Below are 15775 nucleotides of genomic sequence, written 5' to 3' on the forward strand. Positions count from 1 at the left end.
GAGCCACGGCCGGAGGGGGTAGGCCGCATCCGCGAGGATGCAGAAGGGCATGGTGGTGTCCCCCAGAGGGATCTCCCGCTGGGGGATGTAGGTCCCCGCCTCCAGCCGGCGGCACAGGCCCGAGTTGCAGAAAACCTGGGCGTCGTGGGTGCTGCCAGGCCAGCCCACGTAAATGTCCTGGAACCGTCCCCGGCTGTCCACCAAGGCCTGCAGAACAACTGAATGGTAGCCCTTCCGATTGAGGTATCGGCCTCCACTGTGGTCCGGGGCGCGGATGGGGATGTGAGTCCCATCCAGAGCCCCGAAGCAGTTGGGGAAGCCCAGGGTGGCAAAGGCGGCGACAGTGGCCTGTGGGTCCCGCAGCCTCACGAGCCTGTGCAGGAGCATGGAGTTGATGGCACGCACGACCTGAAGAGAAAGCACATGGGACAGCCCCAATAAGGGGTGAGCAGGGTGTGCGTGGCCCTGCCCTGCCCTGGCCCCCCTGCCCTGCCCTGCCCTGCCCTACCCTGTCCTGGCCTGTCCTGGCCTGCCCTGCTCTGCCCTGCCCTGCTCTGGCCCCCCTGCCCTGGCCTGCCCTGGCCCCACTGCCCTGCCCTGCCCTGCCCTGCTCTGCCCTGCCCTGCTCTGGCCCCCCTGCCCTGGCCTGCCCTGGCCCCCCTGCCCTGCCCTGCCCTGCTCTGCCCTGCCCTGCTCTGGCCCCCCTGCCCTGGCCTGCCCTGGCCCCACTGCCCTGCCCTGCCCTGCCCTGCTCTGCCCTGCCCTGCTCTGGCCCCCCTGCCCTGGCCTGCCCTGGCCCCCCTGCCCTGCCCTGCCCTGGCCCCCCTGCCCTGCCCTGCCCTGCCCTGCTCTGCCCTGGCCTGCCCTGGCCCCCCTGCCCTGCCCTACCCTGCCCTGCTCTGGCCCCCCTGCCCTGGCCTGGCCTCCCCCTGTGGGTTCTCTTACCTCCATGAAGACAGCCCCGACGGTGGCCTTTCCGACACCAAACTGCTGCCCCACGGATCGGTAGCTGTCCGGAGTGGCCAGCTTCCAGACAGCGATGCCGACCCGTTTCTCCACAGGGAGGGCACGCCGCATGGCAGTGTCCCGGTGCCTGAGTGCGGGGGTGAGCCACTGGCAGAGCTCCAGGAATGTCTGGCGGGTCATCCTGAAGTTCCGGAGCCAGTGGTCGTCGTCCCACTCCCCAAGCACCAGCCGCTCCCACCAGTCGGTGCTGGTGGGGTAGCTCCACAGCCGCCGGCGTGTGAGGCGGGGGGTGGAGCAGGGTGCTGCAGGGGTAGGGGCTGAGCCCTGCTGCCCTGGGGGCATCTCCCCCCCTGGGGCAAGAAGGTGCTCAGCTGCCCCCAACATGGCATGAGCCAGGGCAAGCCCTGCTCCTGCCAGGAGGGCTGGGTGGACCTCTAGCTGCTGCTGCTGCTGCTGCTGCTGCTGCTGGGGGTCCATGACTGCGGCGCTCGGGGTCTGTGTACCTATATGGCTCCTCAGACCGCGTGCTGTGCAGGCTGAGTGTATGTGGGAGGGGCCCTTTAAGGGAGAGGCTAGCTGTTGCCCCGGAAGCGCTAGTCCGCCCGTTGACCCTGTCTGCAGCTGTGCCTGGCATCCCTATTTCGATGTGTGCTACTTTGACGTGTAGACGTTCCCTCGCTGCGCCTATTTCGATGTTGGGCTGAGCAACGTCAAAGTTGAACATCGACGTTGCCGGCCCTGGAGGACGTGTAGACGTTATTCATCGAAATAGACTATTTCGATGTTGGCTGCACGTGTAGACGTAGCCAAAGAGGTCTGTCCCTGCGTAACAGCTGTCTCTTGCAGAATCAAAGGAAAATACCTTTTTGTTGCATATGTACAGGATTTAATGCCCTGGATTCATCAGTCCAGTAGAGCTTCTTTGCTTACTCAGGCTAATGTTCTTGGTGGTCACTCAATAACGCGTAGGATGTCTTCAAATCACTCTATTTGTGAGTCCATTGATGGCTGATCAGCCCAGTTCTGGAGCCGTAGGTGCACACAGAAGGGGCAAACAGAAGGGGCAGGTGTTGGTACCTGTTGGAGGGGTATGGGGCATTTTTTGCCACTCTTTTCTTCTTCTCCACCTCTCCTCGTCTACACTGCAGCGGAAACTCTCAAATTGAGCCACCCCCTCACGGATAACCGCTCTCCACTGGAGATGATCCTGGTCTAGGTTCTCCCAAGTGTCAACACCAATGATGCACTTTTTCATGTGTGCTGTAAGCATGTCCTTATATCGCATCCTCTCGCCTCCAACACTCCTCTGTCCTTCCTCCAAGTCAGAAAACAGAATCTGTTTTCGGTGGCACTGATCAGATATCCGAACCATCTGACCAGTCCAGTGAAGTTGTTGATAAATGATAATTGCTTCAATGGTGGCCATTTTCCACAGGCTAAAGCAGTGGTGACCAATAAGAATTCAAGAATCGCCACACTTGTGGTTCTCGTTTTTCCATATTCACCACATTCTATTATACCAAACTTTATAGAGCCAGGTACTCCCAGCCCTCCCCAATATAAATAAATTCCCTCCTCTGCCCTGAGAGCCAGATACTCCCAGCACCATCCCTTCCCCCACATCGCACTCTAACTGAATGCTCTCCCCCAGAGCCAGGCATCTCCAGCCACCCTGTTCTAATCCAATGCTGGCAACTCACCGCCGCTTACTCCATGCAGTTTTCACACCAAGTGGTGGGGCGCATGTGAGGAGTAAGTGGATGGGCACTCCTTGATGCAGCCCTCAGGAGGAGCCACATTTAAAGGCTTCAAGAGCTGCATGCAGCTCAAGAGCTATGAGTTGTCCACCCCTGTATTCACCACAATGCAGTGTCTTATTTGCCAGATGTGGTGAGCAGCAAATCTATTGGACACCCCTGGGCTAAAATATCCTTAAGTGGGCTTGAGATTCCCAGCAGAAAATTACCTCTAAGTTGGGGCAATCACTAACTAATGTGTAGCACTAGCATAGTCTCCATCAGCTGATTTCCCACATCTCTGGCAGAATAGAGAAAGGGGACATGTTGAGGGAAGATGGGGTGTGTGGCTAAACTGATCTCTGCTTTGCTCAATCCTCTGATGATGGGCAGTACCATATAGAACCAGCCCCCACACACTTTTATTTAGAACAGGTTGTCTCCAATTCTAATCAATGATGGGGTTGGGCAGCTCTGAATCAGCCTAGCTCCAATGTGGAGAACCAGGGCCGATACCTTTTATAGGAAAAAATGTCAGTGCAGAATTGGTAAAAAAAAAATGTGTACCTTTTATATCCATTCATTTCATGAGGTCTGCATGTCCTTCAAATTCTGCTTTTGCAAAATGTTGAGGGCCACAGCAGATAATTCAACATTTTTGTTACAAAAATCCGTCAGGGTATTCAAAGCTTTACTGATTTTAATGGACTGAACAGTAGAGGCCATGTTCTGCACCATTATATCAGTGTAAATGCAGAGCAGCTCCACAGACTTAACAGAGTTATTTTAGATTTATGTGTGTAACTAAGAGCAGAATTTAGTCATGTGGCTGGAAGAAGAAAATACATTTACAACGTCTCCTCACCTTACCATTAGCAAAACCAAACTACTTATAAGCCCACCCATTAATCTACTCTTACTTCAGTAAGCTAACTGTAGAAGCACACTGTAAACCCATGTTGCTACAGTAAATTTAGAGTTGTGCTGTAAACTGGCCTTATTACGGACAAGAAAAAGCATACCCAAACACACTGTAAAACAGTTACATCTCAACAAACATAAATCCAGTGATGTGGGAACCACCAAGGGCTCCATTCTTAGCTGCTTATTTGAATATACACAGAATTCCAATGAAGTCATGCATTCTTTTGTCTCCACACAATGATACCATCGCAAAGAGGACCAAAGATGTAATTCTCCCATGGCACTGAAAACCAGCATGTTTTTTGTTGCTAGTGTTGTCTTCTTGCAGTTGTCAGCTCCCCCACTTTGACAGGAGGGCTATTCACCTCTTCAGCTTGGAAACTGCCACACCAGGTCACTGTAAACCATCAGTTCTTGAATTGTCTGTAAAGGACAATTTCATACTCCCACTACAGAGAAGAGTAGCACAGACTAATCACCGCTGCTGCTTCTGCCAGTATTTTATTATCCGACTGACTCAGTAAAAGCACAGAAACTGCAGTCACCCCATCTAAGAAGATGAGTCATAGAGTTCCTGTCAATCCCCCTGACAACATGGGGTAGACTCAGAACCTTTAATATGTATCACCAGACTTATGTGAGCAATAACAAGCAATCAACTTTGAAATGTAAAAAGTAATGTGAATATATTTGTTGAAGTCAATAAATCACTTGAATTTTACTAAGATTTCACAAACTTTTAACTTGTATAATCTTATCTCTCATTGAGTAGCTGGAGTGTAGCATTAATCATTGCAAAAATTTGTCATCATCTTACAGAATTCAAAACCAGACAACTTTACATACACCCACACACCTCTTTCTGATTTATGCACTTTCAACTTTAAAATTAAATTAAAGAGTTAGCAGATTGACATTGAAAATTATTACAAAGGTTAATACATAGACTCTGGAGGCTACCAAAGTCGATTTAAAGACATGCCATTTCCACACTACCTATAAAGGGTTGGTCATTAACCAAAAGCCAGACAAATATTTCATATCTTTATAATGAGTAGAACCAAAACTCCAAATCTGAACACATCTGAATGTATGGATTCCAAACTCAGATCTGAATTCAGATTTTCAAGCTGCAAATTCAACTCTGAATCTGTTAATTTGCCATAAGCACAAAGATACTATAGCTTCAAAACTTACAAACTTCAAAAATTAAATGAAGTATATAATAGTAAAATCACTCTTTGTGAAGGCACTACAGTTACGTGTTCACTGAATTATTTTAATCTTACATTCTTTTAGTTTTATACTAAGTTTCAGCACTCATTTAGATTTAGTGTTTGATTTATTACTTGACATATAAAGAAAAATAATCTATTACCTTCTTTTTTCATTCCTGCTCGAAAACACTTTCTTAAACGACAGTATCTGCATTGATTCCTCTTGTCCTTGTCAACAACACACTGTCTGTTGAATCTATCAGATGCAAGAAAGGGTAAATACATTAGAGCGTTAATATAGCCCAGTCCTGATTATCAAGAGAGACAACAATTAATGCGGGTTGTCAAAACATCTCCAAATAGCAGGCTTCATGGATCTTTTTCTTTAATTCAGCCTTGACAAAATGTTTTCTGTGTGTTCATCTGGCTAGAATAATTTGTTGTAATGGGCAAGATATCACTAGGTTTTTTCATCGTCACAAATATTTTATGCTTATAAATAATAATATTTAATTGTCAATATTTGGCTTAAGCTCCATAATTTATGCCAGAAGCCTCAGGATACAGGTTGTTGATAAAAAAGGGGTTAGACCAAATGATATTAAGAGTAGCAGAGATCTCAATACCCTGCAGAGCGTATCTTGCTGAAGATCAGAAAGCGAGTGCCAGAGGGCAGTCAATAGTAAAGATTTGGCAGCCCTTTAAAAAAAGAACAGTAGGGGACTATGTTTAAAACACAGAACATAAAGACAATGAGAGGCCTGGAAGCACATGTTCCTTGAGTCTGATGATTCTCAGGAGAGGACAAAATTTTGGAAAGCAATCTTGGAAAAACAAGACCCAAGTTGCTGTCACTGCAAATGAACAGTCTGTGATCCCAGAATTTTGAGACGAGATGGTGCAGTTCAACTACACACTGTGCAGACAACTGCCCAGGTGGAGGTCACAGGATGTGTCCTATTATTCTACATAAATTTTGGCACACCACAAAGGAAAAAGATACGGTGGGATTAGAGGAACAGTAAAGCACCACTTCCAGAAGCACAAAGCCCCCTAGAGAGAATTTATCTCTTGCATGTTCTTCCCATCAGGATTTGAGTCTTAAGCACTTTTCAGAAATTGTCTTTGATAGCAGAAAAACAAATGTTATGTGAGAAATCTCCAAAATGCTGCTTATCACAAACTCAGCAAAATATTTTGGGGAAATTCTCTGTACGTTCACATAACAAAAAATGATGAGCCAGTTCCTCAGCTAGTACAACAATGACTTTGAAAGATTAAGCCCAATGTAATCCATCTCAGGATTTGTCCTAACGTATTTCACCTGTGGCTGGCAACTGAAATAATCAGCACCAAACAGTAATAACGAATTTCCACCAGCTTAATGAACTGAGCACCACAACCTGAACATTTCAAATACCTGCAGGTATAGACATGACTCTTCCGTATGCTGCGTCTAAAGAAGCCCTTGCATCCATCACAACTGGCAGCACCATAATGTTTGCCAGTTGCTCTGTCTCCACATATTGCACAAAGACCACTGACTCCATTGTCCGCAGTGTTCATGTTGAGCGGCTCTACTGGAGAACTGTCTGATGATGGAAAAGAACATATGGGATTATGGTTATCCTTTAATGAATACAATACCATGGGCTTGTCTGCACTTGCCCCCAACTTTGAAGGGGGCATAGTAATCAGGGTGATGGTACATAACACTAATGAAGTGCTGCGGTGAATATGCAACACTTCATTAGGCTAATTCTCCCCTGCAGCAACTTCAAAGCATCAAACTTTGAAGTCCCATCATGCGTGTAGCCATGGGAACTTTGAAGAGCCCACACTACTTTGAAGTGCCTTTGGTCCTCAAAATTTTGGGAAGTAAAGGCACTTCAAAGTAGCGCAGGCACTTCAAAATGCCCACAGCTACACACATGCTGGCACCTCAAAGTTTGACCTTTGAAGTTGCCGCAGGGGACAATTAGCCTAATGAAGTTCTGCATATTCACCGCAGCACTTCATTAGTTATCTTCCATCACCCTGACTACAATGCCCCCTACAAAGTTGGGGTCAAGTGTAGACCCAGACCATGACTAATTTACACTCACATGGAGATTTAACTGGCCTTTTCTCTTTTAATTAGCATTTACCATTTAGTGAACATACAAAGACACTATGTCTAATTACATCTGGTTGTTACACTAATTAATCCTTTCAAATCCATCACATCCGGTTATAAGAATTTACGATGCTCATAACAAGAAATACTTTTTGTCTAAGTCATTGCAGATTCAAAGAATTGGTTTGAAATCAAAGTGTATGGGAGATAACTTAACCTTCTATGTGTGTAACTATTTAAACAGTCCTGCTAACAGAAATCATTAAGATGGACAGTGCAACAAAATGACATTTTTCAGTCAGTTGATAAAACATCTATATATCAATTCGTATGACATGGCAATAGTTGGTCATCATAATTGCTTGCTTGAAAAGAATCTGAGATATTACTGGCATAGGAATGTTTTAAGAAGTTCTGAAATAAAGTTTATTAAAAAATGACTAGAGAGGGTTGACATAATGTTACCTCCATTCAAGAAGAGTTTAATTCAAGGTCCCTGTATTTGCACATAGGAGTGCCATCTGAATTTGACTAACTTTTTGAGACAGCTGAATATCACAAACAGAGAACTTACAGGTGATCAGTCAAATTCAGAAGATCATATGGTTTCACCACGTTTTTTCTCCTTTTATTCGCTACTTGTGACTCCAGATGATTATTTGCAAAATTCCTTTTCTCTGTATATGTGTATGGCTACACAAAAGGAAGAGTCTCATGTCTATGCTTTCAGTCATCCAATCAAGAAGAAGAAACATCTCTGTGATTTCAATATCCAGTCACATATCATGAATAGTTACAGAATAATTTATGGACAACCCAACTGATAAAAATTGTATCGCAAGCTCCTATTATTCTTTGTATTAATTGTTTACATGATCGTAGCATCTACAGACTTCAACTGAGACTGAAGCACATACATCTGGTAAAATACAGACCCTGTCCCAAAGAACTTACATTCTAAACAGACAAATAGCCAACAAGAGTGCAAGAAAGGAAACATTATTAATTCCATTGTACAGATAGGGAATTAGGACAGAGGTCAAGAGTGAAACTGACCAAAGGTTGGAAATTCTAGTTGGCAAAGGACATCAGGATTTCAGAATTTGGCTTTGTTCTGAATTGGAATAAAAAACAAAAATGTCAAAATTCTCTACAAAACAAAGCTTTAATAAATCATTCTGGGCCAATCAGAACATTTAGAGTAGACAAAACCAAAATGTTTAATATCAATTTTGACTTTTTATTTTCTATTACAGTGACTAATGCAAAATTACAAAGATTCTAAATGAAGTCATTTCAAAATGAAAAATGAAATGTTTTATTCCAAAATTGTTGAAACAGGAAAGTTCAACTTTGTCAGAACTTTCTTCCTTTCTGGTTTTCACCTGAAGTAATATTCTGGGCTGCATCTATACATCTCCCTCCCTTCCAGAAGGGGATGGTAATGAGCAAAATGAAAATATTCAAATGAGGCACAGATTTAAATATCTTGCACCTCATTTGCATAGTCCTGTGAGATTTCACTTCCAGAAGAACCCCTTCCAGAAGCTACAGAGCCATGTAGATAGGGCCCTTCTGGAAGGAACCCCTGCTTCTGAAAGCCCCCTTATTCCTCAAACATTTGAGGAACGTCCCCGTCTACACGGGGCTCTTCCGGAAGCGATATCTCATGGGACTATGCAAATAAGGCGTGAAATATTTAAATCGATGCCTCATTTGAATAGTCCCCTTTACTCATTACCAGAAAGGAGGGGGCTGTGTAGATGCAGCCCTGGTGAAATCAAGGCAATTTTGCAAAACATTTCATTATTCACAGAAGTGCATATACCAACAGAATGTAGTTCTGGTGAAGTTCTCTGACTCACTCTGATTAAGATTCTTGTTTAAGTTCACTGAGGAAATATATAGCAGAGCTACAAATTGAAACCAGATCTTCTTTGTCCCCATCAGATCGCCTGAGCTCCATCACAAGATAATCCTTTAATAGTTATCTAAGTTCATAAATGAATTTCAATCACGATGTCTACAATTATGAATGAAAATTTGCCAGCTAATCATTGGATCAAATAATTCAACCATCTGCATTACCAGTATGAACTTCCCTTCCCTAATTTCCTTTTTCCCATGTGTGTATACCCTCATCAGGTACATAAGGCTTATTTTAAGCAAAAATAATTAATTACCAAGGAACTCCTCCTCCTTAAACCACATAAGTGGAGAAATCATCTAAAGCTCGAGTAACTACTGTTTAACGCCTAATATTCACTTAAGGAGAGGAAAATTTTCTTTAATGACACAAGGTCTTTTTAGTTCTAGGCAGAATCAATAATTAAATATGTATTTGTGTTCACTAGTTTGGCTGCAAAGTAACATTAGATATCGAAGCAAAAGTTTCAAGACAAACCTATATAGGCCCGCTTAAGCCCTGTATTGTACATTGTGAAATATGTGGAATGAACATTTTTCTTATAAAAGAAGTTATATACGAATTTTCCACAAATCCTGAAATATTTGCTCTGCCTTTTGAAAAACAAACTAGAGTCAGCAATGGATCAATATTTAGAGTGGAAAAAAATTGGTTAGCCAGTACTAAGTATACTTTCCCTACCAATGAATTTCAGTTCTAAACTTTAAATAAATTAAAACATTAACTTTCAAAGGTTAAAATTTCCTTTATGCTTCTGGGAGAATATTTAGTTATGGTAAAAGTTAAATGTCACATGACACACATTTAAGGCAATATTTTTATGAACTGAATGTTACAAAAACCCATAGTATAACCTAAGTTAAAATTTTACACTCATCAAATGCCAAGCGCCTCTCCCAGCTAAACATTAGCCTGTAGAGAGTCAATGTGATTAAAAACTCTCGCAGGTTCACATATATATAATCTGGAAAGACTGGATTACATTATTCAAATAAAATATGAGCCCATCAATTGTAAACTAGACAGCAAGAGCAAGGAGATAATTTTCTCCATAATCAGTAAAATTTCCCAAACCTCTGAATAATTTTATTCTGTCATTGTAAATGTTATGTGCAAAATATACTTTCATGCCCAAATTGTCGATTCTAGTAATTCATTTGTTTTACAGTAAATAAAACAACTACTGAAAGCATTCTTTTCTTCCTTTGATTAATTGACTGATGACAGTGTTGCTTGCTTACTTTATTACACATAACTGGTATTTTATTTTCTTTAACATAAAAAGTTATGTTATTAACTTAGATTTAGTGATGAAGTGTAAAAAAGCAGATTTGTAGCCATAATATCCCCTCAAATGCTCTATTAATAAAACATTTAACTAGCATCTTACAGCGTTACTTAGTTTTACTTTTTCCCGTTAATTCATAACTTGATTTTGCATTGCTGAGTGGATGAGAACTCACCATTTCCATTATACAGAAACTGCATTGTTTCAAACTCCAAAGCAGTATATGTTGGATCTAAGACTTCGCTGTAGTTTTCCGTGTCCATTTCCAGTATTGGTTCCGACAGCCTCATCATTGAATGGGAAAACAGTAAAAGAAAGCTACTCCGGACTACAAATGTGGTATGATGAGATCTACTCTGCTTTGCTGGCAATCAGTGATTGATAATCCAAAGTTAACTGTAAACCATGTCACCTATGTGCAGCGAAGGGAGGAGCTGTAAAACTGCTTCTGCAGGCCATATTCTGCCTATATCTTTTTTCTTTTATGGTACACCAAAGCAATTCTTGTGATAATCTTGGAATGTTCCATAGATTAATCTTATCAGGAGTAATACTGGCTTGAATGCTTGAGGAAATTAAAAAGGGTGTCCTGTAGATGCTGCTGCTCTTTTTAATAACAGAGAGCCAAATGCTGCCGCTTCCTGGATTCCTACTATACAGCCTCAGTGAGCAGGGAAAGCCAAACTTCATGCAGAACCACTGGTGTTCTTCATGTAGGAAGACTCCATACTTCCATTCCCAATTGCTACCACAACTAATGTTCTGCTTAAGTAGCAGTGGATATGTCTTCATGGATATGTTACACGAAACCACTATGTTAAAGAGAAACTTCCTTCCTCTCAACCCTCATGTAAAGCCACTTTCTGCAGGCTTTGCAAAGATGAAGGAGGGCAGCAGAAATTGGTCCCTAACAAGCTGCTTTAAATGCCGTTTTACAGGATTCTGTTAATGGAGGGAGTTAATTATGGGAACCCATTCTTTGTACAATACAGTTACATTAAAGATTACCTACAGAGAACTGTAAAGCTAACTAGCATGTGTTTAATTAGCTACATTAATAACAGGTTACCCAGTATCAAAAGGGTAGCCGAGTTAGTCTGTATCTTCAAAAACAACAAGGAGTCCTGTGGCACCCTATAGACTAACAGATAATTTGGAGCATAAGCTTTTGTGGGCAAAGGTGCATGAGTGAGGGGTTCCAGAGAAGGATTTAAATATGTGGCTTATGAAAAAGAGGGAGTCCCAGTCAAGAGGAGGGCCAGAATTGACAAGGTCAGTTCAGTCACACAGTATCTATCACAGATTGGCCATCTAAGGCAAGCCAAGCTCAGCCTTGCCTGTCACGACAGCCATCCCACACCCAGTGTTATGAACATTTAATTTTAATGATGACACAGTTATGTGAAATCAGAGAGAGGACTTCTTAATCAAAACTGGGAAATCAGTCTAAGGGAGACAACCCAGCTGCCAGAGTCCCCAAGGAGGGAAAGCAGTTAGGAAAAGCTTGCTGGCAGGAAACAGCATATAGGAACGTCCTACAGGGCCCAGGAATAGGGGCCCTGAAGAAGTACAGAATTTCAGTGTAACCCAAGATGGGCAGAATTATTCATTTAGATATTTATTTGTACTTATATCTGGGCTTTTGGTTATCTCAGTAGAGGACTGAATCTTTTGGTGACCTGGACAAAGGGTGAAGCCATGGAACACTCAGACAGAGAGAGGCCAGCAGGCCTGTAAATGGTCACCCCCAGTGGAAGCAATGAAGTTTCCTGCAAAAGCATGACCTGGAACCAGAGACACTACAGCAGTAAGATCTACCACTTATAGTTTACTTGAATGAAAAGTTATTCAGAGCTGGCTATTCTAGCAGAAGTGGACACAAACCGATCCTAAAACACAATAAATAAGACTAGGGGAAAGGACACACCACCCTGCCAGTACAAAAAAAAAAAAAAAAGCAGGCTAGGAGAACTCCAGGTAGAAACTTCCAAAAATCATCCATTCAATCCCAAAATTCTATGGTTAAACAAGAGTCGCTGGTCTACCCACACAGAACTGTGTGCCTGCTTAATACCTCTGTGACTTCCATTCAAGACAAAGGTCCAACACAAGCTAATGCCTGGAAGTTAAAACTAGACAATTCAGACTGGAAATAAGGCATACATTTTAACAGCCAGGGCCATTAACCACTAGCACCAATTACCAAGGGTCGTGGCAGATTCTCCTTCAGTTGCAATTTTTAAATCAAGGATGTTTGTTTTTCTAAAAGATCTGCTCTAGCAACTGTTGTGGGCAAATTCTGCAGTCTGTGCTCTACAGGAGGTCAAACCACCTACTGATCAAGGAATCTATGGCCTCCCGTCTGTACCCCAGTTAATATGGCTCCACTGGAATCACACTATTATGATATATGGCAGAGCAGGATGCTTCTTGAACCCAGTTTCATTGAGGTTCCCCTAGAGATGTGCATTATTTGGCAGACGTGCACCCTGCATGTCCCCTACTGTCCCATCTAGCTTCCTATTCTTCATTGTGTTACATGGATCCTGGAGCTTGCTGGGAGATTTGTATTGCCTCAGGAATGGGCAGAGAAAGAAAAACTGTAGTAGAAACAACTCACCCCAGTACTATATCAGAAATTTGTGCATAGGAACATACCATATCAAGCCTTTAATCTATTAGCCTGGCTCAGAAGATAGCCAGTGCCAGCCAGATGCTTTAGGAAAAAGCGCAAGAACCCCAGTGTAAAAAAATTATGGAATAATTTCCACACAATGGCAAATCCCCACTCCTTCCAACTGGAAGTTAGTGGTTGGATTATGCCCGGAAGCAACTTCTCTTTCAGAAGCTGATATGTGGCTCTCTTCAGACCAGTGACCTACTGTGGATGGGACAGCACAAAAATGGTTGGGCCTTGATTCCCAGAAACTGATAACACCTATTTTCTAGACATTCAGCTATTTAGCACAAAACATCCTGCAATGTGTGAGTGCCTTGAAGTACATTGCGTCATTAGGCTAAGCCGACTGCAATGCATACTCTGTTGGGGACAGATCCAAAGCCTACACAAGTCAAGGACAGCCTATTGACATCTCTATTCCTTGAATCCAGCCTTTTGAACAAAATCAGAACAAAGCTTCAGTGCCTCTTTCCAGAAAGCAGAATATCAGGCAAAGTATACGATGTGGTCAAGGGACTGACAAACTTGCCAAGCTCCCCTGGGCAAGGTGTGGGGGCAGGGCTGGCTGTGTGCTCCATGAAGAGGCTTGGCCTTGGGCAGAAGGGATGGGGCTGGAGCAGCCAGCTCTCAACACTGCCCCACTCCCAAACCCTTAAAACCACCCATAGTGTACCACATGGAGTTCCAGAGGCAACTTAAAGGGTCAATGACTCCAGCCACCATCGCTCCTGCAAAAGGAATGGTGGTAGACAGAAGTCCCATACACTTTAGAAGTGCCATACCCTGGGACAACAGCCTTTTTCCCCTCCCTTTCCCCTGTTGGCAAGCCTGTATGCAGTGCTTTTATTTGACTTCTCCACTTTCACTTTGCATATGATATTCTGCAAACCATAAACCAGAACAGAAGATTATTATAAAATAGGCTGAATCTCTCTAATCAGACACTCTTGGGACCTGACCATTGCTGCACAAGAGAATTTAGTGGACTACAGAAGGTCAATATTGTCTAGCACATCACCAACACTTCCACTGCTTACTGACCACTTACCAGTCTAAGATTAAGTAGGTACAAAAGTCTGTTCAGAATGCAGACCTTACTGTGCAAGTAGCCCTTCTGATTGGGGACAGGGGATGATTAATTCCACTGGGGCTACTAGCAGAGAAAGGCACTATCCATTGTCATCGCAAATACTGTATCAGAACAGCCAAAACATACTCAAATGATACACTCACAAAGATTTTTTTATCTAGTTACAATAGTCCAGTAGTCAAATTTCAGCCACAGAAAACTACTAGATGTCGTCACAATTAATACAATCTAAAATTAGGAGTACAAGAAATATGAAAAGGAAATCACTGTGTTTTTGGCTGGATCCAAATATGTACCTGGAACCAGAGGTGCTGAGGGTAAATGCACAGCTCCAGATGATAGCTCGCAAAGTTCAACCCACTGCCAGTTCAAGCTTTATAAGTTTACCAGGATTCAGGGCCAGGCACCGTGATATTCTTTTCACATTATCAGATACCCGTGGTGTTTTTCAAATTCTGTACAGCCTTGAAACTTGTAGAATAAGATGCTCTTTCACATTCTGAACCACGTACCTCTGACAGAAGGGAAATATTATCCTCAGATAAGCATAAGTTTAAAATGGCTTGACTAGCTAGGCTAAAAAACCCTCCTTTGAGGTACATTGTTCTGTAAACCAGATTAAGCAATGTGATTTGTTTTAAAAAATAATTTCTGAGTAATTCTAAACGAAAAGGAAAAGGTACAATTAAAAAAAATCTAAATTCATTATCAACTGATACAGGCTGTAGCAGAAAGCAATTCTATCTTATCTATAGGACTGTTGAGCCTGTTAATTGTCCTTCTGCCTATATTAGATTTAATCACTCTTTCAGAATCATGGTGCAAAATAGAACACAAGCTAATAAAATCAAGGTTATTTCCCTAGATGTCTTCCTGAAGAACAAATCAAGCTGTCACTGGTTTTGAAAGCATGTCTTTAAACTCAGCAGTTAGAAATGTGTGTCTGATTACAGCCTTGTATATGCTTATTCCAGATTGACAATGTTAGGTCCCTAAAACAGTGTCAATTCTAGAGAGAAAAACAATGACAAGTCCTGTGGCATCTTATAGACTAACAGATTTTTTGGAGCATCAGCTTTTGTGGGTGAAGACCCGCTTTGTCAGATGCAGATCTAGAGACAGGTTGTGATTTATCCATTTGTTGGGGATGCTGAGTGGCAATCTCGCTGCTCTGAGGAAGGAATAAACTGTGCTGGATCTACACCCAAAGCATCATGTCTGCCAATGCTGCGGCACCCCTCTGTTACCCAGTATATTCGTGGGGATGGATGTTTTACTCTGTCCTTCTCCATCCACAGGTCTGAGGGGTGGGACACAGCTATTCTGCACAGCCTGCATTTCCTCCAGTGCTGTGAGCAGCTGTACACACATCTTGTGCAGCCACGAAAGCGGGGCCATACATGCTGTTCTAAAATGATACACTAATTGAGGGAAAGATCCCTGATACACCCTGCCTCTATTTAGCCCTTTTACGGTCACTGTACAGAAGGCGGCAGAGCAAATTTCCTCACCCTGCTGGTGTGCTTCAATACTGTCTTGGAGGGACAGCCAAGCAGAGGTAGGAGAGAGTAGTCTGGTGTTCTTGCCATGCAATTATTTGCCTCTCAGCTGAAAGACAACAGGGTGCTAGTTAATGACAATCAAGTAGCATGGTTGGTAATGTGGGCATTTTCCCACGAAAAACTGGGTTCAAATCACCAGCTCATTGTGCTAGGGAAACAGTCATGGAGAAAAAGTCCTTTAGTCACAAAGGATCTGGGCTATCTTAAGAGATGAGACATAGCAGTAAAAAAACTCTGTGTCCCATGATCAATCCTCCCATGGACCACTC

The 15775-nt window shown here is 43.0% G+C and overlaps 1 protein-coding gene across 3 annotated transcripts in view; it reads right to left on the reverse strand.

The window, feature by feature from the left end:
• The window catches only part of HNF4G (hepatocyte nuclear factor 4 gamma), a 107018-nt gene that overhangs the window by 26120 nt on the left and 65123 nt on the right, over positions 1-15775 (reverse strand). For 2 of the 3 annotated variants that reach the window (XM_074985726.1, XM_074985725.1), the window contains 2 exons: positions 6264-6435; positions 5005-5099 (listed from right to left, as the gene is read on the reverse strand). In XM_074985726.1, the coding sequence (XP_074841827.1) occupies positions 5005-5099; positions 6264-6435 (267 nt within the window). Of the gene's footprint in view, positions 1-5004; positions 5100-6263; positions 6436-10349; positions 10468-15775 lie in introns of those variants that run through there. The other variant, XM_074985727.1, reaches the window with a different exon arrangement.

This window comes from Carettochelys insculpta, chromosome 2, assembly GCF_033958435.1.
Source record: "Carettochelys insculpta isolate YL-2023 chromosome 2, ASM3395843v1, whole genome shotgun sequence".
Classification (NCBI taxonomy): domain Eukaryota; kingdom Metazoa; phylum Chordata; order Testudines; family Carettochelyidae; genus Carettochelys; species Carettochelys insculpta.